The 25,888-nt window shown below is 38.3% G+C and overlaps 1 protein-coding gene across 1 annotated transcript in view; it reads left to right on the top strand.

Moving 5' to 3' along the window:
• Positions 1-25,888, top strand: part of LOC124378089 (gamma-aminobutyric acid receptor subunit pi) — a 50,039-nt gene that overhangs the window by 4,523 nt on the left and 19,628 nt on the right. Inside the window, exon 2 of the mRNA XM_046837599.1 lies at positions 6,563-6,652. Coding sequence (XP_046693555.1) covers positions 6,606-6,652 — 47 coding nt within the window. The 5' untranslated portion in view covers positions 6,563-6,605. The remainder of the gene's footprint in view (positions 1-6,562; positions 6,653-25,888) is intronic.

The following is a 25,888-nucleotide window of genomic DNA, read 5'->3' as shown; positions in this document are numbered from 1 at the left end:
TATATAATGAATAAACCCCTACTTTATATAAAAAATCTTCCAAATTTTCCTGGATATAAGTATTCTAGATTCTGTTTCATCAAGCACTTCTAGCTGGATTTCACTACATCTGAAGACTTTTTGTTTTTACTTAAAATAAAAACATTTTAGCTTTTAAGTCATATAAAATCCTCTGCATCATATGAAGTCTCTCTAACCTCCATTAAAATGTCTGGTACAATTAATTGTGAAACATGACCAAGACTTCCGTAGAAACAGAGCAGTTGACTGATGTTGAAAACAGACTTACTTTTCCGGTAAATGTCACCAAATACACACAAATTTCCTATTTATTCACCAACTGTATTAAACAAAATGTTATGCTGTTTACCGTTTTAAATCCAGGGTCTGTGTTATATTCCAAAAAAGTTCATTCTGTCCTGGTGCTCAAAGAGACAAATGGAGGTGCAGAAAGCAAAACAGACTGCAAACATCAAGATCCAGTGGTTTGTGGCAAAAAAAGTATATGAAAGATATTAGACATGTATCATTGGTGGAGAATGTTAGATTGAGGCTGTATAAACACTGGTAGAGTCTCTGGCATAGTAGGTGATTTTCCACAATGGATTTCCCCTGAGCCATTGTGATGATTTGCATTTCCCAGGCTCAGAGTCTGATATGATTGAACTCTATGGAGATTATAATGTGTGTGTGTGTGTGTATGCTTTATTGTATAAATATACAGGATTTGCAGTCGATAGATTGGCAAACACTAGTAGCAAGAATCAGCTAGCAGCACTGTGTGCCATAACAGATGGCAAAATCTGTGTAAATTGTGCATTTAAGCAGCATGGGACAATAATTAGCTTTACACTGCAAAATGAGGTATTATGGTGGAGCGTTTGGAGGCATGCTATAACTTAGCAGGTTGTTGTGTTCAGCTTGAGCAAATGGATACAAAGCATTTGCTTGGGCCTGCAGGGCTCGTATACAAACATGCGCCTAAATGAATAATTAAATGAATGAAATTCATATTGTAACTACTTGAGCTTAATAATATAATGTGTGCATGACGCATTTATGCTTCTTACTGTTTGTGTGTGTGTGTGTGTGTGTGTGTGTGTGTGTGTGTACACATAGTTTTGCTGTCAGGAATATAAGAATGGCTGCTAAACACTTCGTTATTCCTCAAGCTTGGTGGAATCATTTGAGTAAACCTGAGAAGGACCTATTGACCTCTATATTCCTCCACAAGAATATCCAACAGCACTAGAGCAATTCTGTTTCAGGGAAGTGGTCAGAGTTCATGCTTGGCTGTTATAGTGGAATTGTGTTAACAGTATTGTTTGGCCCAAGGCATTATAAATAAAATAGGATTGAATTTGTACACAGACAAATTTACGGAATGGATCGAAAATGGAAGAAAGGTAAGAAAGTGGAGAGTAAAATTATTGTATAGGACTTAAAAAAATCTGTGAGTTGTTATTAAATCTGTGAATAATTTTTGTCATTTTAACAAAATTTTAGCTAATAAAACCAATAATAGCATTGTTTTTAGTGTTGCATTTGTAGATCAAGTGGCATGTGAAATCAAGTCATGTCATTGTGAGGCAATCCCTTTTTTTATCTCTTGGATTTTGAGACTTCTTTCACTGTTCCAATGTTTGATCAATCCATAAAGCAGATCCATGACATATAACACCCTTCCAGAACTTCTTAAAGCTTACTTCATTTATTTTGTTAATAATGAATAAGCAAAAAGCTAAACATCTGTGCCACTAGGATACTAGCAACAACTGCATCACAGGTCCAGTGTTTAATCCAAAGATGAGATTTGTGTTCTTATGTTGTTTCACATGTTGTTCTGTCTGTGTTGTTGGGTTTGTTTTCTTTTCTGTGGCTTCTTCCCGCTGGCCAAAACATGCCAGTTACTATATATTGCCTGTAGGAGTAAATTAGTTTGCGTGCATGCGTGCTTGTGTGTGTGTGAATGTCTGTACGTGTATAGTGCACGTTGTGGACTGATGTGCCATCCACAGATGTATTTTCACCTGACACCTAGTGTACCCAGAATAGGGTTCTGATCCACTGCAACCTTTACAAGAATAAAGAAGTTCTAATCATTAATGAATTAATTTAGCCTGCAGCAAAACCTCATATCCAGAGTGCCTTACAGAGCTGCTTTGCTGTTTCCATAAGAAATCCTCGTGCTAGTTCAGTGTCTAAGAACAAAGTAAGATAAATTAAGCTAAAGTTAACAGAGTTCAAAGTAGAAGTTGAATACTTATTTTTACCAAATGATGTGTACTCTCATTCTCTCTTTCAGAAGGATAACAGAAAAATTTAATTATAAAATTAGGCACAAGATAAATAAGCTGATAGAATAAAATTATATGTTCATTGAGTAAGCATTAACTAAGAAGGATGCACTTTAGGTGAGTAATATGTGTCTTTGTTATTGCAGGTTTGGGCAGACTGAAAACAGGTGCTACAGTGTGTCTCACCTGACAGTGAGATCTGCTCAGAGTAGCCTAAAGCATACACACATACACTATATGGACAAAAGTTTGTTTACACTTAGCCATAAGATTTGTATGTGCTTTTTGAACATGCTATTCTACTAGAATGGTGGAAGCTCAGTGGTTAAGGCTCGGGGTTACTGATCTGAAGGCCAGGGATCCAAGCCTCTTTTGGGCTTCGTGAACAAGGCACTTAACCGTCTGTGCTCCAGGGGCACTGCAACATGGCTGACCCTGTGCTCGGACCCCAGCTTCCTACATCACTGGGACATGCAAAAAAAACAACAATTTCCCTCTCCGCTCAATAAAGTTTTTTGAAATAAAATAAATAAAGCAGGCTATTCAAAATCCTGCATTTCAAACCATGTAAATAATATCTTCATTGAACTCAAATAAAGCAGCTTTAAGTCTCCTAGTTTAAGTGAAAGGAAAGTTTAAAGCTACCACTTCCAAAAATATCCTGTACAACTGTGTCTCCAACCTTGTAGCAACAGTTTGGGGATGAACCACACATGGCTGGAAAAGTAAGGTGTTCAAAACTTATTACCATATAGTGTAAATACAGACATGTGACAAATAAAAAGGAAAAGCAGCATTAAATTTCATTATGAACTTCTAGAACAGCTTCAGCATTCAGTATTCACCCCTTCTGTACATCAGTAACTAAACCATTCTTAAAAATGATATTCTTTCAGTAGGTGTTGGAAACATCATGTAATTAACTGCTAAATTTCAGCTAGGTCTTCAATTAGGTTGTGATTTGCTTACTGTAAAAGCCATGGGATATGAATAAATACCTTTAAGCATTTTAGTTATTCTTTTTAGAAAGGTAGAATTTGTATAGTGAATAAACTGTGAGGATGTAATCACAATGTCAGTTCTAGACCCCTATCCTTGGTTTTAAATACATATCTGTGGGTAATTAGCCTGTAGAAGCCACATTGCCATTGTATAATAGACCAAGACATGTGAGGATTTGGATAACATAATAGAGGGATGTAGGAAAGGGAGACAAATAAAAGGATATATTGTGACTGTTTTATGTTGAATTTTGCAGGAATGGTTCTGAACATCATAAGGCATAATGCTAGAACAGCTTCAGTGTGCCTTGGCATAGATTCTTTTGGCACAGATTCTCTGGAACTGTAGCGATGAACAACAAGCTTCCAGAAGATATTCCCTCAATTAGTGTAGATGATGGTGGTGGTGGACACATGCAATTCACTCTGTCTTTGAAAAATTATGTGTCCTGGACTACTGGCTTAACAAAATGCAAACACTGCTTAGTCAAATTAGACAGATGGTGTTTATTTTTGTCTGGTGAACATTTGTTGGTTTATTTTAGTGCTGATTTTAGTCCCTCTAGGTATATGACTTGTCAAATCTGTTACTGAGATTTAAAAAGCCTAAATTGATTTTGGCCTAATTGATCACACACCACAAAAATAATTGTGAGAAATGTATTTAAATGTATCTAACTTGTCATCAAGAGCACAATATAAATTAATTATTGTAGCATATGCAAACTGCTGAAAAAATCAATCAAAAAAAGGAAAAATTAGATATAAATGTGTAATGATTTTGTCACCCTATAAGGTCAGTAAGATTACACAAACGTTAAAGTTTCTTTGGTTTACATTTAGTTTTTAATAATGTTGTGGTTTCATTTAATACCGGTTTGTGGGTAAATCAAGGTTACATGGCTGCCATGCTGGATCTACTTTGTCAAATACTCCAGGTTTCTGCTGTGAATCTTTTTTTTTTTATTTAAGATTCTGGTCTGTGGGCACTTGCACTTCATACTTTGTTAGGTAGTCTACAAACAGCATTGTTGGTGATATCGAACAACTACCCAAGTTAAAACTTTAGATGCTATTGATTTTTTCAAGCCAACAGGTTGTGTTCCGCTTATATATGTATGTCTAATAGCTGAAATCTCCACTGACTCCCTCCAGTACTTCATTGACCGACTCCAGTACACATTCAATATTGTAGTAATACCAATTGTAGGAGAGTTTTGCACCCAGTCATGACTTCCTGTATAAAAAAGGTTTGCATGCCATCTTAAAAGTGTGCAAACTGATTCTCTGGCAGAGCAGTTTGATGAAGGTATGTTGTTTTGAGTGGTACTAGAGACTAGAAGTTGGGGACTGTGTGTTGGTGTAGGAACTTGAAAAGCTTCAGGTTTTTTTTTTCATGGCTTATGTAGCCTTTAAGCAAAACACCATATGTGCTCTGTGAAATACAGTGTAAGGATACGCTTACAGGTATAACAGTTATCATAAAAGCCCAAATGTGTGCTTGAATTAGTTTTTGGTTTTTATAATGTAAAAAATGTATGTTATGCTGGTGAGAGTTGAACTACACAGACAGTTGTTTTTGGATAGCTGCACATTACATCTATATGTGGGTCTTTCCCAAACTGCTGCAAAATTGGATTGGTCTTAAATGTGATGTAGCATTATGATTTCTCTTCTCTGAAAGTAACATGTTCTAACAGGCTCTAACATGTTTTAACAGGTACACTGTCATGCTAGCTATGTATCTGTGCATAAAATTAAGTCCATAAAGACATGGATAGACATGGAACTTAAGTGTATTTCACAGAGACCTGACCTCAAGTCTTGTGAACACATCTGCGATTAATTAGAAGATGGAATTTTGTCTATATCATAACTGGCCTCACTAGTGATTTGTGGCTAAATGAGCACAAGTCCCTATTGCAAACATGGACTCATAGGATGCAGATATAGATGAACTAAAACTGAGCAACTTTGTGTCAGCAAAGCCCCTGTTTCCCTGTGAAGATAGCGGTACTGGTTTGCCTAAAAGCACTGTCACTTCAGGAGAGCACACTGCTTAGATCTGACGCCTTGGCACTGTGTTTAGTGTTCACATTCAACCTTATGCAGATTAGGCTAACCAATCAGGTGAACCCTCATATGCGACAGAGCAAATATATGACACACTTGTTATAGAAGATGATTTGTATGTCTCATTACATAATGTTTTTTAATCTAACATTTAAGTCAATATATTGTTGTTTGAGCCCAGAAGTTTATTGTAAAGATTTATTGTCTGAGATTAGACATACAGGATTGGGATTTTGCAATATGAACATGCAGAATGAATCATGGTAAAAAGAGGAGCTAATTTGTATTGCATGTCAACTTTCCCATTGGTATATGGATTGCTGACCTCAGACTGACCTTTCTACTGTTCACACTGCATTACTCAGACTCAAAACAACATAAATCACATGATCACAGTCCTCACAATTCACCAGTATCTCACAAAGTAGGTTTTTTATAGTAGATTTAAAGTTTAATGTTAGTCGCTATAGTCCCCTAAGGCTGAAAAATTGTTGACAAGCAAGCAGACCTCATTGATTTGCAGTGTTTCATGTGTAAAAAAAAACTGAACTGATATAAAAAGATATATACAGATGTAGTTGGAGGACAAGATGTCAGTTCAATTTGTCAGTATTTCAGAAGCAGCTGTACATTTTCTCTTAGTGACAACATAAAATGTTTTGTAAGATGCAACTATGTTAGCATTCATAAATTTACACATAGCCTCCCACACACAAAATATGTTTAGTAACCACACCGTACATACATACATACATACATACATACACTATACACAGCAGTGGCTACACTAGTCTTCTATGTATACCATGTTATGACCCAGTGCACACTATGCAGCATCTGGATAACTTTATGACAAAATGTGCACCAGTAATAATATGCTGAAGGAGATCAATTTGATCAGTTCTATATTTAACACATTTACATTTTACATTTATGGCATTTGGCAGATGCCCTAATCCAGAGTAAGAATTATTCTATTTATACAATTGAGAGTTAAGGGTTGCTTTTGGGCCAAGAATAAGCAGCTTGGTGATGCTAGGATTTGAACTCAAGGTCTTTTGATCAGAAGTCCATTTTCTTAACTAATGATGTTGTAGTCATTAGTCATTGTTGTGGTAGAGTTAGAAGAACATGTGTACTGTGAAGCTAACAGACTTGATGCACATAACATTCCTTTTCTCTCCCCTCCAGATAAACTCTAGAAGACACCCACTGTCTTCCTGAAATTGTGACCATGAGCCCTTCCTGTTTTATTTTGTTTGCCTTCATCCTCTTCAGCAGGTAAGATTCAGTAGGTAATCTAAATTGAGCTGATTCATTTCCGTTACAAGGTCATATATATTAGAGTCTGGGATTATTTAATTATTTTAAATGAAAAATATGATGACCAGCATAGCCATATTATAATGCTATACAGTCAGCCCCCGACCTACGAACGACCGAATTATGAATTTTCTGAGATATGAACATGGCCATGGCCACCCAAAAAAACACAAAAAGAAAAACAAAATATATTCAAAAAAACATTCAAAATCAGATTCGAGATGGGAGAAGAAGAAGAAGCCCTGGCAGGTATGCATTGTGGGACCGAGACACATAAGTCTCACTCTTCTCGACTTACGAAAATTCGACTTACGAACACTTTTCCGGTCCCTATCTATTTCGTAAGTCGGGGGCTACCTATATAGTTTTAGTACAAAAATATTTTTTTAGTGTATTTTTTTTATTTTTTTTATATGCGTGTTCTTGTACAAACCTGGTTTTAAATTTACCGGAATGCACTGCTTTAATTGCTTACCCTGCAGCTAATAACAGCACTGAGCAGTAGGGCTAGATTTCCATGGGAAATTAATTCCACAATTTGCATCTATCAAGAGGTTCTATCAATTCCATCTATCAAATGCTCTTTTGTCATTTTATTTTCATCTGTCCACCACATCTTAGTTATTCGCTCTTTTTCCCAGAGAAAATGACAGGCACAATTGCTGACTGCTGCTACTCCTGCTGCTACTTATATTTAGTCTGTCAACTACTTTGTGGATGCTGTGCAACCCTTATTTCCACACTGCCTACATTAGCAGCTTATTAGTGGAAGTTAGAAAGTATATCAAATCAAAAGTGTGGTGCTGAATGCTGATTAACGGGGCTATTACTAAAACAGTTATGGGTATAAAAAACACTTTATATTCACATATTCCATAGGTTTGTTACACATAATTGAATAAGCAGTTCTCTCTCCAACCATAATCATGTAAAAATAGACACTGTGAATAAATTAACCTTTATCAGGTGACCAGGTGTGATGCAAACATCAAGATTCATTGACAAAACAACTTACAAAGTCTCTTTAATGTAACTGATGAGATTAACATGCTTTTACCTCTGTTGTTGTCTTTAAAATAGGTTTGAAGAACACTGTGTGAGCCACTGCTCAAAAGTCTCCCATAGGTGTTTTGTAGATTTGGTAAATATGAATGGCAGTGGTCATGTTATCCAGGTCTATGTAGCATTCTTATTCATTTATTTGACTTAGCATATATCTGACTTAACCAGATAAGACAGTAAGGTTTACTTAGCTTTTGTAATAGTTATTCATGCTTTTTAGATTTACGTTACATTCATTTCCATTTTCTTTCATATTTAAATGTCTCTTTTCATTCATGCTAGTCATGTTATCTAGTTCAGTCAGTCAGTCAGTAATTCATGCTAGCTAGTTTTAATTCTTCACCATTTTCATGCATATGAGACTAAATTATGCCTTTTGGATGAGAGTGGGTCATATTAAAATAGATAATAATAAATATATTTTATAGGATTAGTAAAATTATTTACAAGTTAAATGTATTTTGTCTTTGCAATGATGCATATAATAGCTTTGATTAGTATTCCAAAGTAAGAAAGAGAAATTTACTGTACTCTCTACCTGACTAGTCTGAACTAAAAAGGTATTTTGAACCAGTTCATAATGCATTTTTTTTTCTTGCATGCATGCTTTTGAGATAGCAGGACAGAGGCAGTGGAAAAGATAAATGAAGAGATAGGAGGATGATAGTATATCTCTGTGTTACACAGCATGGTTTAGTCTAGAGGCATGCATGCAGTGTGCCAGACCTTATATGAGCTGCTCAAAGAGTGTGAAAATTGTCATTGACTGTGCCAGGCTGAGTGTGCAGGAAAATCCTCATCACCACATGCCTTACTGCAGCTAGCCAATCACATTCAAGAACCCTGTGGCACATATGCAGAAGCATGATGGGGTAGTTTAGAAAAGTTTCAGTTGTGACCAAACCCCCTTTATGCTATGTTAATAACACACTGTGCAGCTGAACTAAGATTACTTTTTAGAAACACATGTCCACACATGAGTACACATCCAAAAACATCACACACTAAACTAAATTAAACTGTTTTTACAGTTTACACATGTCTATAAATTACAGTTTCTACAAACCGTAATGAAGCATATTTAACAGTTATTCTGGACTTATGCAGAAGGTGTTTATGTTGTTGTTATGGGAACTTGTCAAACCATGATAACTATCATTTCATTCCTAATATGAGTGAATGAAATTGTCAGTTGGAAAAAAAAACAAAAAAAACCCATTTATTTTCATTAAAAGCTTTCCAGAAAGACATCTGGTTGAGGATAGAGGTGTGCATTGGGGCTTTGTTTCAGAAAGAACACATCAAAAACAGTAAAAACGTTAAATAACTTGCATTTGTGGTCTTGATTCAGTCATCCTTAGTAACTGTCTAGTTGGGGTTTAAATTAGGCTATGAGATTGGTTACATTTTTGAAAGAAAAAGGAAGGATCAGACAAAAATAATAAATTTTAAAAACAAACAAACAAACAGTCCAATGCACATTAGACAAATTATGAAGTAAAGTGATGTAGCTGAGGTAGAGGAACTGTCAAAGCCAGACTTTGCTGAATATATATAAGCTCCAGACCTTAAACATCTCCAAACTTTCCATTTAAGCAATTTCATATGAAAGGTGTTTATAGACATTCTTTCTTTGTACAAACATTTGCATTTGCAAGTTGTAGCTATAATTTTAATTAAAAAAAAAAATAAAACAGTGTATAGTAGGATGTTTACCCTATAATTACAAGTGTGGTTGTAGTGTAGTGTAGTTGTACAGTAATTCCCAGTTTATCACAGTGGTTACGTTCCAAAACAGCCCACAATGAACGAAAAAACACGATAAACGGACGGCACCACAAGAATGATATTTTATGTATACAGTACTGAACTGTATTAACATTTAACTTTATTTTAAAATGAATAATTATATTTGTATTAATAAATTTCATTACTTCAACGTTAAAGTCCATAAAAACAATTCCCTATAAGTTTTTTGGTTTATTGTGCTTTCTGAAAATCTGAGAAACAAATGCAATTCTGCGATAAACCAAGGGTGCGAGATTCTAACCGCTGTAAAGCAGGGTATTACTGTATATCTAATTCACTGCTCTATATGTGTTTTAGGCCTGAGAGACAAAAATATGCAAAACCACTGCAGGTAGTTCTAAACTTAGCCTTCTGACTGGTCTGCAGCCAGCCTAAACATACATGTTCCACCTCTTATCAGCTCACTCCACTGGCTGATCGCATTACATTTAATCCACACCTAGTGTCATTGGAAAAGCACCCACATGCATTCAACCAAAAAGTTAATTTCATCCTTTACAGTTGGTTATTAAGTGCTCTGTAACTGCACCCCAAGTTAGCATGACGTTTCACTCGAAAAGCTTCTCACGTGGTTGTGTGATAGTGGAACCAGCTGTAAAATCAAATGGAATATTTTTCTTTCAATTTAAACTAATTCAAACAGTAGTAATTTCTGCTTCTAATTATTTCTGTTGGATTTTTCCAGATTCAGATCTTGTGTGGTAATTTATGTCATCCCCTAGCTCCCTTTTAGGAACTCGAGCTGCGTCGAAACACTTTGGGGACGTGCCCGAGTGTTCATGCTTTAAAAGATGTGTGTAATTATTTAAATATTGGACGCTGGCCTTCACCGGTGGGCTGACGTCACAACCAGGAGTAAAAAACCCATATGGGTGAGGGCAGCGGCAGCTTCTGTCTGTTCACAAGCGCTCTGCGTGTTTTTGTTGTCTGTCAGATTGTTTGTCAAGAAAGAAAAAAAAAGAAAAAATGAAAGCAAGCAAAAAATTTAAGCACACTTAAGCACAACTCCCTGCCCTCGCTATATTAGGGGGGGGATATGCACAGCTTGTGTGTCGCTTGCTTGGGAGCGGAGCATCCGAAGTCGGTTCTCGAAGGAGCCGACTGTGATCTAAAGTATGCATATGTTCATGTAACCATCCTACCTACTGACTGGAAGTTCCTGTGGTTTGCTTTCGGGGCCGACGCTTACCAACACCGTGTTCTTCCGTTTGGCCTTGCTCTTGTCCTTGTACCTTCACAAAATGTGTGAATGCAGCTCTGGTTCCCCTGAGGTCTCAGGGCATCCACATTCTCACCTACATTAACGATTGGTTGATCCTAGCTCAATCAGAGCAGTTAGCGGTCCGGCATCGAGATGTCTTTCTTGCCCACATGAAGGTGTTGGGTTTCTGGCTGAACGCAGGGAAGAGTGTGCTTTTTCCATTACAGAGAACCACCTACAGTGAGGAAAATAAGTATTTAAACACCCTTCTATTTTGCAAGTTCTTCCACTTAGAAATCATGGAGGGGTGTGAAATTGTCATCGTAGGTGCATGTCCACTGTGAGAGACATAATCTAAAAAAAAAATCCAGAAATCACAATGTATGATTTTTTAACTATTTAGTTGTATGATACAGCTGCAAATAAGTATTTGAACACCTGAGAAAGTCAATGTTAATATTTGGTACAGTAGGCTTTGTTTGCAATTACAGAGGTCAAACGTTTCCTGTAGTTTTTCACCAGGTTTGCACACACTGCAGGAGGGATTTTGGCCCACTCCTCTATACAGATCTTCTCTAGATCAGTCAGGTTTCTGGCCTGTCGCTGAGAAACACGGAGTTTGAGCTCCCTCCAAAGATTCTCTATTGGGTTTAGGTCTGGAGACTGGCTAGGCCATGCCAGAACCGTGATATGCTTCTTACAAAGCCACTCCTTGGTTATCCTGGCTGTGTGCTTCGGTCATTGTCATGTTGGAAGACCCAGCCTCGACCCATCTTCAATGCTCTAACTGAGGGAAGGACGTTGTTCCACAAAATCTCACATTACATGGCCTCCGTCATCCTCTCCTTAATACAGTGCAGTCGCCCTGTCCCATGTGCAGAAAAACACCCCAAAGATGATGCTACCACCCCATGCTTCACAGTAGGGATGGTGTTCTTGGGATGGTACTCATCATTCTTCTTCCTCCAAACACGTTTAGTGAAATTATGACTCAAAAGTTCTATTTTGGTCTCATCTGACCACATGACTTTCTCCCATGACTCCTCTGGATCATCCAAATGGTCATTGGCAAACTTAAGACGTGCCTGGACATGTGCTGGTTTAAGCAGGGGAACCTTCCGTGCCATGCATGATTTCAAACCATGACGTCTTAGTGTATTACCAACAGTAACCTTGGAAACGGTGGTCCCAGCTCTTTTCAGGTCATTGACCAGCTCCTCCCGTGTAGTTCTGGGCTGATTTCTCACCTTCGTTAGGATCATTGAGACCCCACGAGGTGAGATCTTGCATGGAGCCCCAGTCCGAGGGAGATTGACAGTCATGTTTAGCTTCTTCCATTTTCTAATAATTGCTCCAACAGTGGACTTTTTTTCACCAAGCTGCTTGGCAATTTCCCCATAGCCCTTTCCAGCCTTGTGGAGGTGTACAATTTTGTCTCTAGTGTCTTTGGACAGCTCTTTGGTCTTGGCCATGTTAGTAGTTGGATTCTTACTGATTGTATGGGGTGGACAGGTGTCTTTATGCAGCTAACGACCTCAAACAGGTGCATCTACTTTATTATGATAAATGTAGTGGAGGTGGACATTTTTAAGGCAGACTAACAGGTCTTTGAGGTTCAGAATTCTAGCTGATAGGCAGGTGTTCAAATACTTATTTGCAGCTGTATCATACAAATAAATAGTTAAAAAATCATATATTGTAATTTCTGGATTTTTTTTTTTAGATTATGTCTCACAGTGGACATGCACCTACGATGACAATTTCAGACCCCTCCATGATTTCTAAGTGGGAGAACTTGCAAAATAGCAGGGTGTTCAAATACTTATTTTCCTCACTGTATCTCGGTGTCATTTGGGATTCGACTACTTTGCGTGCGCAGCTTTCCCCTGCCCGCATTGTGGCCATCCTTACGGCCGTCAGGAAGGTCAGAGAAGGGCAGCCTCTCACTGTCAAGCAGTTCCAGAAACTGCTAGAGCTTATGGCAGCTGTGTTAAGTGTGATTCCACTTGCCCTGCTGTACATGAGATCCCTTTAGTGGTGGCTCAGGACCTGTGGGTTCTCACGGAGGGGCAACCTCCTCAGCTTAACGCTAACGATGTATGCATCCCTAATGGGGAGGGGAGCGATCATGAGATGCTGGTTGTGCTTCTAGCACTGAAGCATTTCCTCTCAGACCTCAGAGGTCACCACATGTTGGTCCGTATGGACAATACTGCGGTGGTCTCCTACTTCAACCATCAAAGAGGTCTTCATTCACGCCCCCTGTGCAGGATGGTGCACCAGATCCTACTTTGAGCCCTGGGGAAACTCCTGTCTTTGAGAGCAGTTTACATCCCGGGCCGGTTAAACGAGGCAGCAGACACCCTGTCGAGGCAGGGGTTGAGATGGCCAATGGTGGATGTGATTGATCAGGTTTGGGAGAAATTCGGACGAGCCCAGGTGGATCTGTTTGTGTCTCAAGAGACATCGCACCGTCTTGTCCTCCCTTATTCCTCCAGCCCTGCTGGGTGCCATTGCTCAGGCGTGGCCGAGGCTGCATCTGTATGCCTTCCCCCCCGTCGTACTGCTTCCAGTCGGCTTATTACGCCCCTGTGGCTGGGCAATCTCTGGGCAGAGACCCGATTGTAACGCGTTTTCAAACCACGAGAAACTGAACCGGCTCTCGTACGTCCACAGGACGGGTCCTTGGAGAAGGACCGATCAGCTGCTCGTCTGCTATGGCCCTTTCAAGAGAGGCCTTTCTGCTAATAAGCAGACTCTGAGCAGGTGGATTGTTGATGCTATCACATCATCTTATGAGTCCTCTGGTCTCCCCATTCCCTTCAGGGTCAGAGCTTACTCCACCTATGTGGCTGCCCCACTCCTCTAGAGTTCCCCTCCATGACATATGTAACGCTGCGGGTTGGTCCACCCCGCTAACCTTTGTGCAGTTCTATAACCTAAGCCGCAATGCCACTCCTGACCCCTCAGTCCTCCCCTAGCTGTGTTGACAGACACACACTAGGAAGGGACTGTTCAGTCTGGCGTGATTAGACACTTGTTTCCAGAGCGTTTCGATGCAGCTCGAGTTCCTGAAAGAGAACGTCTCTAAGTAACATATGTAACCCTAGTTCCCTGAGGGAACGGGACGCTGCGCCTCTATGCCACACCTCTGGCGTCCCTGCAGCACTTCCTTCTCACTTACAGAAGCTGCCACTGCCCTCACTCATATGCATTTTATTCTCCTGGTCGTGACGTCACCCCACTGGGGACGGCCAGCGTCTAAATTTTTGACTGATTACACACATTAATTCAGAGCGTGAACACTCGGGTGCGTTCCCAAATCGTTTTTGAAGCAGCGTCTTGTTCCCTCAGGGAACTAAGGATACATACGTAACCTAGAGACGATTTTTTTACATCAATTTTGCCATGTTTTCAGCTTGGTTGTTTTTGGATTGCTGGTAAGTTAGTGCTGTCTTTAAAGTCTGTACTTTGACAGCATTGTTCTCAGTGTTCTATCATTATGTAAGTATTCCATCATAGATCTTTCAGTGTTCAGTCTCTAAGCACTGAGGTAGTTTGCCATAAAATACAGTCTGTTTAGAGCAGTAGCTACTAGCATTTGGAATTTGCTCTGTGATAAATGTGTATAAAATTCTCGTATGTGGTTGATTTGATTTTGATTAACATTCTCTTGCAAAGCATTTTGCATATACAAAAATATCTTAGAAAAAATATAAAAAATTTTCTAAATGTCCTTCTCTTGTCTTAGTCTTCACTGCATAATAGCCATCCATCCTGTCCTACTGGTAAAATTGTAGTAGGTGCTTGTCAGAGCTATACTGTATGCAGAGTATTAATTGCCTTTAAGTATCTGCCAAATTAATAAAATACAGGATCTTTAAATACAGGATCTTAGGCTCCTGTGTATTTTGCATTTCTTATGAGTAGCTAAATTGTAAGTAGAATAAATATTTGGAATTATTGATTAAATTAATTAATAATTGACTATAAAAAATGTTGGTCTTTTAAGATAAATGTGTGTATATATATATATATATATATATATATATATATATATATATATATATATATACACACACATTTATCTTAAAAGAAGCTACAGGCCTCTGTGAAGTCTGTAAGCATAATTCATCACTCTTGATCTGGCACCATAGAAACAGTAGTTTAGAGCTCCAAGCCACAGAAAAGGCATGTCACTGCCACCTTATCATATATAGATCATATAGGAACAAACCAGCATGTGTGAGTAAGTGTGACAGCTTGTCTGTAGCCTTTTGCTCAGAGACTGTGATAAACATGTAAGTCATAATGTCTAATATATGAAAACATCCTATGAATCCATATTCATTGTTGGATGAAAGAAGGACATTTTACGTGTGTGGTTAGACTATATTCTTGCCCTTAAAATTTTTACAATCTCTGAAAATATAATGTTTTTTCTGCTTACAATTAATTTAGGGTGAAAGCAGAAACAGATATCCAGACTTACAAATAGATCATTTTAAAGGCTTTCCACATGTTGTAGCAGATGCAAGACTGATAAAAATTTTCTAAAACTTCTTTTAATACAGTTATCAATATAGAGCCTGGGAGCTGTGGTGATGCACAATGTTGGACTATTTATCAGTCTTACAGACAAGCTGATTCTGTAATATTTACCAGTGCTGATGAAAAGGGCATGTCTCTTGCCCATGTAGCAATAACAATGTGTTCTATAGCAAATGGTAAAATAAAACTTGGAAAGATTTGCTCCCTACATATCAGTTTCCATGCAACTAATTGACTGACTAATTACTGTTACCCCACTTATATTGCCTGTCAATAGTCTGGAAACACCTAGTCTTTGATTGTTTTTGAGAGACATATTATTGTTTCTTTTGTTTATATGCAACAACTTTTTTTTTGACCAAGCAAATGCATTAACAACTAAATATAAGCATGCTTTACACACTCTTGGCATCTGGACAGTTAGTTTCTCTAAACATTCAGCAGTTCAACATTCAGGAGTTCGATAGGTGGGGTTACTGGGGAGGCCATTTCATTATAGATAACAGTCTATCAGACTGTAATGCTTACAGAACTTGGAACTATGCTTCAGGTCATTGTCTATGGTGAAGTTGGTCCAGTTTGCAGCAGCGTAGATGGAATTGCATGGTATTGAAGTGTGGCATAGTAGCTTTGTTGGTTTAGTATTTCTTTCACCTGAAATAAGTCTCCAGTCTTTCCTGCTCCAAAACAACCCCATACCATATCCATGTTTGACTGTGGGTGTAAGGCAGTCTGCTAACATCTCTTTTCCTGTTCTCCATCCTACATAAGATCTTCTGTTAGAGCCAAAATGTCAAAATTTGGATATATCTGTCCACATAACTTTTACTCGCATTCACTGTCCCATTCTTGTGTTTTTGCATTTTGCATAGTTTGTTCCATGTAGACAAATGAAACGTGCATGTGTCTCAAAAATAAAAAGACTGGGTGTTGCCAAACATTTGACAGAAAAAAGCTAAAAGCTTTAAAAAAAAAAAAAGCTTACCATTTGATCTAAGAAAAATAAATGAATGCTCAGTGCTGGCAGATTTGTTGTTTTTAGGTTTGGTAGAAAACTGACAAAGTAAAAAGAAAATAATTTGTGGTTTGCAATTAAGTTACCAAGCTAACACAACTCTTTTAACTCGCCAAAATGTCCAAAACCTACAGTGCAGTTAGGATTTTTTTCTCTTTATGTTTGGTTTTTTGGCACTCTGAAAATGCGTTCTTTTAGAAGGCCGGAAAATAATTATGGAGCAAAAAAAAATTAAGATTAGCTGTTTCTTTATGCTGTTATTATTATTTGTCTAATGCATGACACTTTGTTACTTTACAGCTAAGCAATACAATATATATATATATTAGTACAGTATGTACAGAATGGTATATGCCTTATCAGGTTATGAACAATATATCAATACTTTGTTTATGACTATAGCGACAGTACTAGTCCTGAGCAGCAGTAAAGTGTTAACAGTGCCATTAGAAAAATTGCAACATGGGCAGAATTCAAAGAAACATGTGAAGGGAATGGTCATAGGTGTCACTGAGCTGTCACTGAGTTGAACTGTGTGTGGGAGGTAGTGAATATGAAGTAGTAATAACTAAAGTGCAGTTAAATCAGAAAGGTTTGGAGAGCAGACATGTTCAGGATAACTGGTATTTCAGGAGCAGCATATGTAGCATTAAAGAGTGTGTGTGTGTGTGTGTGTGTGTGTGTGTGTGTGAGAGACAGAGAGAAAGAGAGAGAGAGAGAGAGAAAAACAGTGCATACTGTATAAGGCCAGCCAAAGTAGATCAATCAATCAATTAATCAAATTTTATTTATAAAGCGCATTACAACCACCAAAAGGAGCACAAGGCGCTTTCCAGTAAAGCAAAATATAGATTTAAAAAAAATGTTTTATTAAAAGTAAGCAATAAAAATTAAGAAATAAATAAAAATAAAATAAAAACGCAATACACATCAAATAGCAGTTGAATCAGGGCTACGTGTTAAAAGCTTGTCTGAATAAATGAGTTTTCAACTGCGATTTAAAAATACTCAGCACAGTGACGCAACGTATGTGTGATGGAAGTGCGTTACACAGCGTTAGTCCCTGGACAGCAAATGACCGGCCTCCAAACTTTTTATAGTTGCATTTAGGAGCAACCAGAAAAGGTATGTCCAGAGGAGCGGAGAGTTCTGGCTGGTTGGTAGACCTTTAATAATTCGGCGAGGTACGGCGGGGCCAGACCATTGATTGCCTTGAACACAAACAGCAGAACCTTAAACTCCACCCTAAACCGCACCGGAAGACAATGAAGCGAGCGGAGGACAGGGGTTAGGGTTAGGGAGCCGATTTAGCAGTGATTGGTTGGGTCCAGTGTAAAGGGCATTACAATAGTCAATCCTCGAGCTGATGAAGGCATGTATAGCTTTTTCAAGGTCAGCTAGGGACAAGAATGATTTGACCTTGCTGAGTAGTCTTAGCTGGTAAAAGCTCGCCTTCACTACTGCACTGATCTGCTTATCGAAGTGCATACTTTGGTCAAAAATAACACCCAGGTTACACACGGTAGGGGCAAACTGACGTGTAAGAGGACCAAAACTCAGAGAACTGCTGGTTGAGTCCGAGCTAAACAGGATGTACTCAGTCTTTTTTTCATTCAGATGAAGGAAGTTTTGGGAAAGCCACTGTTTAATATCCTGAAGGCAATTATGGAGAGGGTCCAATGCAGAACGATTACTCTGGATCACAGGAAGATAGATCTGGAGATTGTCAGCATAGAAATGAAATTGAATGTTGTGATTGGAGATGAGTTGATCAAGTGGCAGCATATAGAGTGAGAACAGAATAGGACCAAGAATAGATCCTTGAGGCACACCAGATGACAGAGGAGCAACCGAGGAAGAATGATCATCCAGCAATACTGAAAAAGTTCTGTTAGTGAGGTATGATGAGAACCAATTTAGTACTGCACCCTGCAGACCAACAACATGTTGAAGACGAGAGATGAGGATGGCATGATCAACGGTGTCAAATGCAGCGGTAAGGTCCAGTAACACCATGTCTCGACCTGAAACCGGACTGAAATGTATCACCAATGCCGTGCAGTTGAAGGTGAGACTGAAGCTGGGCGAAAACAAGCTTCTCCATCAACTTAGACAGAAATGACAGGTTAGTTATAGGGCGGAAGTTGGATAGTATGGAGGGATCAAGGTTGGGTTTCTTGAGCAGCGGTCTAACAATAGCGTGTTTAAGAGCAGCGGGAACAGTACCCACCCTAAAACAGCTGTTTATGAAGGAGACAAGAATGGGACCTATGATGTCAACAGCCTCCTTTAAAATCCTGGCAAGAACAGCATCTAGAGGGCAGGTGGTGGGCTTCAACTCGTGGACAGCTTTCCTGAGGTCCACCAGAGTAACAGCATCAAAGTTCTCTAGCACACATTGGGCCGCACGAGTAGACATGGCAACAGCAGGGACTTGTGTAATGGTTTGCCTAACAGACAAAACCTTGTCCAAAAATCTTGTCTGAATGCATTGCATGTGTTTTCAGAAACGTCATTCAAGACGACAGACTTATGACAGAATTGATAGTGCTGAATAAAATTCCAGGGTGGTGGCTATTGCTATTGATAAGAGCAGAAAGGTACTGTCCTTTAGCTTCCTTCAGTGCACTCTGATAGGTGGCAAGACTGTCTCTAAACATCTCCAGCGACACCTGCAGCCTATCCTTCTTCCATCTTCGCTCAGCCTGTCTACACCGGCGCCTAAGGGCCCGAGTTGTATCATTGAGCCAGGGGTCCAATGGACCATTGGTCGACTTCACCTTGTAGGGCGCAACAGAGTCCATAATCTGGGAGCAGATGGTATGGAAGGAGGTGAGGAAATTGTAAAACGGACAGGTTAAAGTGAGCACAAATACTTCAAAGCTGGAATACCCTCTAGTGGACAGCTGGCGGCACTTCAGGGACTGTCTGTGTATGGTGGCTATCCCCCCCCTACCCGTTTGCCGAGGCGTGTTTAGGTAAAGGTAACCAGAGGGGAGGATTTCCGAAAAGGCACTGACATCACCTGGGGGAAGCCAGGTTTCGGTGAGGATAAACAGATCCAGACTGTGAGAGATGACATCATTGAGGACAAATGTTTTGTTGTTGAGTGATCTGGTGTTACAAAGTGCCATGCGGAACGTGGACAAGTTGACAGGCTACGATGTCACATGATGAATTGGACGGAGGTTTTCTTGGACACAACCCCGAGTGGATGTTTCAACACGGCAAGGACACTGAAATGGAACACCAGTGTTGGAGCCAACCGGCCGAAGCCATCGGTAGCATTTTAGTGATCTTCTAGCATTGCCAAATCCTAGTTGATCTTTACACCTCGGAGACGGAAAATCCAGGTGAGTCCTCAGCCTTACATGTACCCCGCCTCTCCGACTGCGTCTTCTGCGGCGCTTCCTGCCTGGAGATGCTTCAAAGTTTTCTACTTTCAGCCAGTAGATGCTAACTGAAAACTAAGTTGGAACTTGGGGTTAAGCAATGCTATCACTTATTATGATTTCATGTGGTGGCATTGAAACCATTTATAATTATGTAAAGGTAGTGAAAGGACATTGAAAGCACTATCTCAAAATTAACTGAGGTTGGCAGTTTGGTTTTAGACATATCCAATAGAGCACCAGTGTGCTTCCTTGAACAAAACTCATACATTTGTACAAGTTTACACAGCCATACTAGAGTTACATTTATAAAATATAAATGTTGTGAGTTAAAAAGCTGCAATAGATGACAGAAAAGAAATATCAGTATGCCTTTATACATCGGAAACAAAGAAAAACAAACAGGCTAACAATGAAGAGTTCAGAGTTCAATGAAAATCTTCTCACTGTAATATTCTATGCACTATATATTAAAGACCCGCAACACACACACACACACACACACACACACACACACACACACACACACACACACACACACTATTAATTTAACTGGCACAGTGGGAATCTTAGATTAGCCACTTATTACAATGGTAATGATATCAGATGTCCTGCTGTGAAATTTAGCCAGAACAGAATTAAGATTTTTTTTTTAATTAGCTTGCATGTCTTGTGTAGGGCTGAAGCTTAACTGGAATTAGCTAAAACATTTTTGCAGTGTTCTCTGCAGTGTATTATTATAATCTGGGGTTGGCTAGGAAGAAGCTTTACCATCTTAATCATTTAAAATGCAAAAAGACAACCGCCTGCTCTTTAATACAGCACAACACACAGGTTTGGTGGTTAGCACAGAACTGGTTTAAAGAGACACGGAACAGCATCACCAGCAAACATTTATAACAATACATAACCTAAGACAGTAGAATATTTTATATACCATAGGCCTGGCTGGATATCTGCCTACTCCAACAGCACACTGTACTTAACAAACTAGCTATGAGTATACAACTATCAATGCTGAATACAAGAAATATAGTATTGACGTAGGATATACATTTTTTAATGTTTTAAGCTTTAATTGTTTTTATGTGTGTAAATACTTTGTCGTGCTGTGATCTGACAACTAACCCATTAAATGAAAGTAATTGAATACATATGAAAACTGGCGCTAATAAAAGTTTTACACTCACTGGCAGTTGTTACCATAGTAACACATTTAACTGTCATTTTACAGCTTGAACAGTTTTAATACACAAAATATAATTAAACACAGAGTTAACAAATTTTTGGAGAACGTTAATCTGAACATTCCACAGACATAGCAAAAAGTATATTGAAGATCCAGGGATTGTCCTTCGAAAATCTGTTCCTGAACGCTTTTCTTTGGTCTTCCGGAGGTCAGAGAGGTTACATTGGACAACACATAATTTGCAACCTGAAAATGTTTTAGTGTATCTGGGCTTTTTTTTGGATTTTGGGAAGCTGAGCTTGAAAATCTGGAATTTATTTTGTCAATTCCGTCAACTTTGAACCATGGGATTCAACAGGGTACTTTCGCATATTTTAGAACAAAACACACATTTGTGTGGGATGTCATTGAATGTGGTAACATTACATTTTTACTTTTATTTGAACTAGGAGACATAGGAACTTAGAAAACCTGTTCCAGCCTGGCAATGACCCTGTGCACAGAGCGAGCTGCATGAACATATGGGTTACATGGCTTGCTATAGACCTCTGACCTCAACCTTATTAAACAGTTTTGGGACGAATTGGAACGTTGACTGCACCCAGGTCCTCCTCAGTCTATCTCACTATCTGACTTTACTTAAGCTCTTGTAGCTGAATGACCACAAATCTCCACAACCACACTCAAAAATCCAGTGGAACCTCTTCTCAGAAGAGTGGGGTTTATTCTACCAGTAAATTGGGTCTAGATATGTAATGGAAAGAACATAAAGTTTGTATGTTTAAAAGTACATATAAAATAAAATCTGTAAAAATTCCTGTGATACAATCATTTACATTTGTGTTAATAGAGTTGTCATTAAAAGCAAAAAGAAAATGTTGGAAATTATCCAACGTTAAGAGTCTTTCTTATTATATTATATTTATTTTTGTATTTTATTAGGTCATAATAATTGAGTAAACCCAAAACCAACTAAACAAGCTATTGGTAAAGAACAACAATCAGTGAGCTGCAATGTTTCATAAACCAGACTACATCTTATTTCTGCTTATGTTTAGAGAATACCAGCTCCATACTGTTTATAAACCTTTTTTTTTTCAATAAAGCGATGTTGTCTCTCCAGCTGATGCCCAGCTCAGAAAGGAAACTTGTCCCCTAACTAAGTTTCCTGTGTCTTCCTCCTGCTTGTGTTGCTCAGAGGCCAGTAGCGATGCTGTTGTGCTTATGGTGCCATGTCACTCTGATTAATGAGCTTGTTTATGAACCTCATCCTGTGTAGCACTTAGAAAACAAGGCAATTTTACATTTAGTTGATTTTCTGGACGGTTAACCCTAATTTGACAACGTGTAAGAGACATAAACAAGGGCTTGTAATAGAATGCGAAGTATCCCTTGCCTGTGACTGTAATTAGATTTTAGTGTACTCATGGTGATGTTTGGTTTTGTGGTGAATAATAGCTGAACTGTGCTAGCTCTTAGTGCTCATCTTTTTTATATGCTCTCTCAGTCTACCTTGATTAAGAGGTTTCATATTAGGCAATTTTTAATATGTTTCTCTCGCTCTCTATCTCTCTATCTCTATGCATGCTCCTTTTGTCTCTGTCAACATGGCAACCTTCACTGTTTGTCTTAACATATATCCAAAAGGACCATGTTTGGACACTTGGAGTATCACACATTTATCGCACATTTTCTTTTCTTTTGCTTTTATACTATGCTGAACAGCATATGGCAAATTAATGTTTAACCTTAAATGAACAGTGTGAACAGTGTGTGGCTGAGCAAGCATATTCCTATATTCCCCTTGTCCAGTAAGGCATGCAAGGTTTTATTATTGCCTATGTGAGCACTAGGGATAAGCAGTGGATTGGTTTAGAGTAATTGCTTTTTTATGGAAAGACATGGTCATATCACCTTAAACACACATCCTGTACATGTCTTTTTTAAAAACAGCAATCGGCTCTATAATGTAAATATAATAACTGTGATTATTAGTTTAAGGATCAGAGCAGACAAACCCAGGCTTTGTGAACCTGTAGCTGTTTTTTATTTCATCTGTCTCTTAATTTTGAATCTGTCTTGAACATTTTGGGGTTATAGCTGCTAGCGTGATTTGGTTGTGAGCGAATATTTTGTTTTGCAATTAGATTTAGGACGAATTGGAACGTTGACTGCACCCAGGTCCTCCTCAGTCTATCTCACTATCTGACTTTACTTAAGCTCTTGTAGCTGAATGACCACAAATCTCCACAACCACACTCAAAAATCCAGTGGAACCTCTTCTCAGAAGAGTGGGGTTTATTCTACCAGTAAATTGGGTCTAGATATGTAATGGAAAGAACATAAAGTTTGTATGTTTAAAAGTACATACAAAATAAAATCTGTAAAAATTCCTGTGATACAATCATTTACATTTGTGTTAATAGAGTTGTCATTAAAAGCAAAAGAAAATGTTGGAAATTATCCAACGTTAAGAGTCTTTCTTATTATATTATATTTATTTTTGTATTTTATTAGGTCATAATAATTGAGTAAACCCAAAACCAACTAAACAAGCTATTGGTAAAGAACAACAATCAGTGAGCTGCAATGTTTCATAAACCAGACTACATCTTATTTCTGCTTATGTTTAGAGAATACCAGCTCCATACTGTTTATAAACCTTTTTTTTTTCAATAAAGCGATGTTGTCTCTCCAGCTGATGCCCAGCTCAGAAAGGAAACTTGTCCCCTAACTAAGTTTCCTGTGTCTTCCTCCTGCTTGTGTTGCTCAGAGGCCAGTAGCGATGCTGTTGTGCTTATGGTGCCATGTCACTCTGATTAATGAGCTTGTTTATGAACCTCATCCTGTGTAGCACTTAGAAAACAAGGCAATTTTACATTTAGTTGATTTTCTGGACGGTTAACCCTAATTTGACAACGTGTAAGAGACATAAACAAGGGCTTGTAATAGAATGCGAAGTATCCCTTGCCTGTGACTGTAATTAGATTTTAGTGTACTCATGGTGATGTTTGGTTTTGTGGTGAATAATAGCTGAACTGTGCTAGCTCTTAGTGCTCATCTTTTTTATATGCTCTCTCAGTCTACCTTGATTAAGAGGTTTCATATTAGGCAATTTTTAATATGTTTCTCTCGCTCTCTATCTCTCTATCTCTATGCATGCTCCTTTTGTCTCTGTCAACATGGCAACCTTCACTGTTTGTCTTAACATATATCCAAAAGGACCATGTTTGGACACTTGGAGTATCACACATTTATCGCACATTTTCTTTTCTTTTGCTTTTATACTATGCTGAACAGCATATGGCAAATTAATGTTTAACCTTAAATGAACAGTGTGAACAGTGTGTGGCTGAGCAAGCATATTCCTATATTCCTTGTCCAGTAAGGCATGCAAGGTTTTATTATTGCCTATGTGAGCACTAGGGATAAGCAGTGGATTGGTTTAGAGTAATTGCTTTTTTATGGAAAGACATGGTCATATCACCTTAAACACACATCCTGTACATGTCTTTTTTAAAAACAGCAATCGGCTCTATAATGTAAATATAATAACTGTGATTATTAGTTTAAGGATCAGAGCAGACAAACCCAGGCTTTGTGAACCTGTAGCTGTTTTTTATTTCATCTGTCTCTTAATTTTGAATCTGTCTTGAACATTTTGGGGTTATAGCTGCTAGCGTGATTTGGTTGTGAGCGAATATTTTGTTTTGCAATTAGATTTAGGGAGTGAAATTCACAGATTAGACATAAGGTAATCTCACTTAAGTCTCAAATCTGATTGCTCAGAGGGGTTTACAAATTTTCCATTACATTCATTTCGACTGCAAGGTTCATACCAGTGTATTCATTTTAATACATTTTTGTTTCTATGGTAACACCTTGTACTGGGTTTTCTTTAAATTGTTTAGATTACTCATTAAAATGCGTTATTATTGTGGGTTATTAATTTTGAAATTAAATCTAATACCATGGACATGTTTCTCACTCAGAATGTCTGTGATAAAAAAAAAATGAAGTTGATTTTTAACTTGACTATTATATCTGTGGATATGGCTATGGATTTGGCAAAGTTTGCATTTCTTAAAAGGAGTCCTTTTTAAAAGATAAGATGTACATTAAAGATAAAGGTTTCATGGCCATGGATAAAGGACCTTATGGTTCATCTTGTGCTTAATCAAAAATAATACCTATTAATTATAATTAAATATTAAATAATAAACATACAAAACATTTAATCTGTTTCATCTCAGAACCTGCTGTTGATAATTTTCTTCCATCATGCCCAGTTTTTTTAATTCCTTACTTATTAATGTTGATTATGAAAATCTGTCTGTCTGTCTGTCTGTCTGTCTGTCTCTCTCTCTCTCTCTCTCTCTCTCTCTCTCTCTCTCTCTCTCTCTCTCTCTCTCTCTCTCTCTCTCTCTCTCTGTGTAGAACATTCAAAACTGTTATTTTTGCCCATATGATTTGGTTATGGGTGACTGTTTTTCTCAGACACTTTTCTTGACCACTTGTACTTTCGGGTAAGAAATACACAGCTGAGACGTGACATAAATTCCTCATGCATGTTCGTTACCATCTTGATTCTGCATGCATGAATTTTTCATAAGTGGGAATCCTCTAGAGGAGATGATCTCTGGTGACTTCTCCTTCTGCAGGTATCTAGCTGGCTATCTTTGACGGACTAAGTAGACCGTGTCGGAGCCTTTGCTGTCCCACACAAGCTGTGCTATTAATGTTGAATCTGTGCCCACACACTGAGCTCAAAACACTAAGAAATGTGTCATTCTCATAAAAAAAACTACTGCTGCTATATGTTCTGTTTTTTTATTTTTTTTGCTTTTGCCATAATTTTCATGCTATTTATGTAGCCTGATAAACATGTGCTGAGAACTAGGTCTTGTAGTTTGAGAATTTTGCTTCTATTCAGTGACACACACATAAGCTGCAGAGACAGTCCCATATAATTGCA

The sequence above is a fragment of the Silurus meridionalis genome, chromosome 2 (assembly GCF_014805685.1).
Source record: "Silurus meridionalis isolate SWU-2019-XX chromosome 2, ASM1480568v1, whole genome shotgun sequence".
Taxonomy (NCBI): Eukaryota; Metazoa; Chordata; class Actinopteri; order Siluriformes; family Siluridae; genus Silurus; species Silurus meridionalis.
The sequence above is the reverse complement of the archived record's forward strand: the minus strand, read 5'-3'. Positions and strand labels throughout refer to the sequence as shown.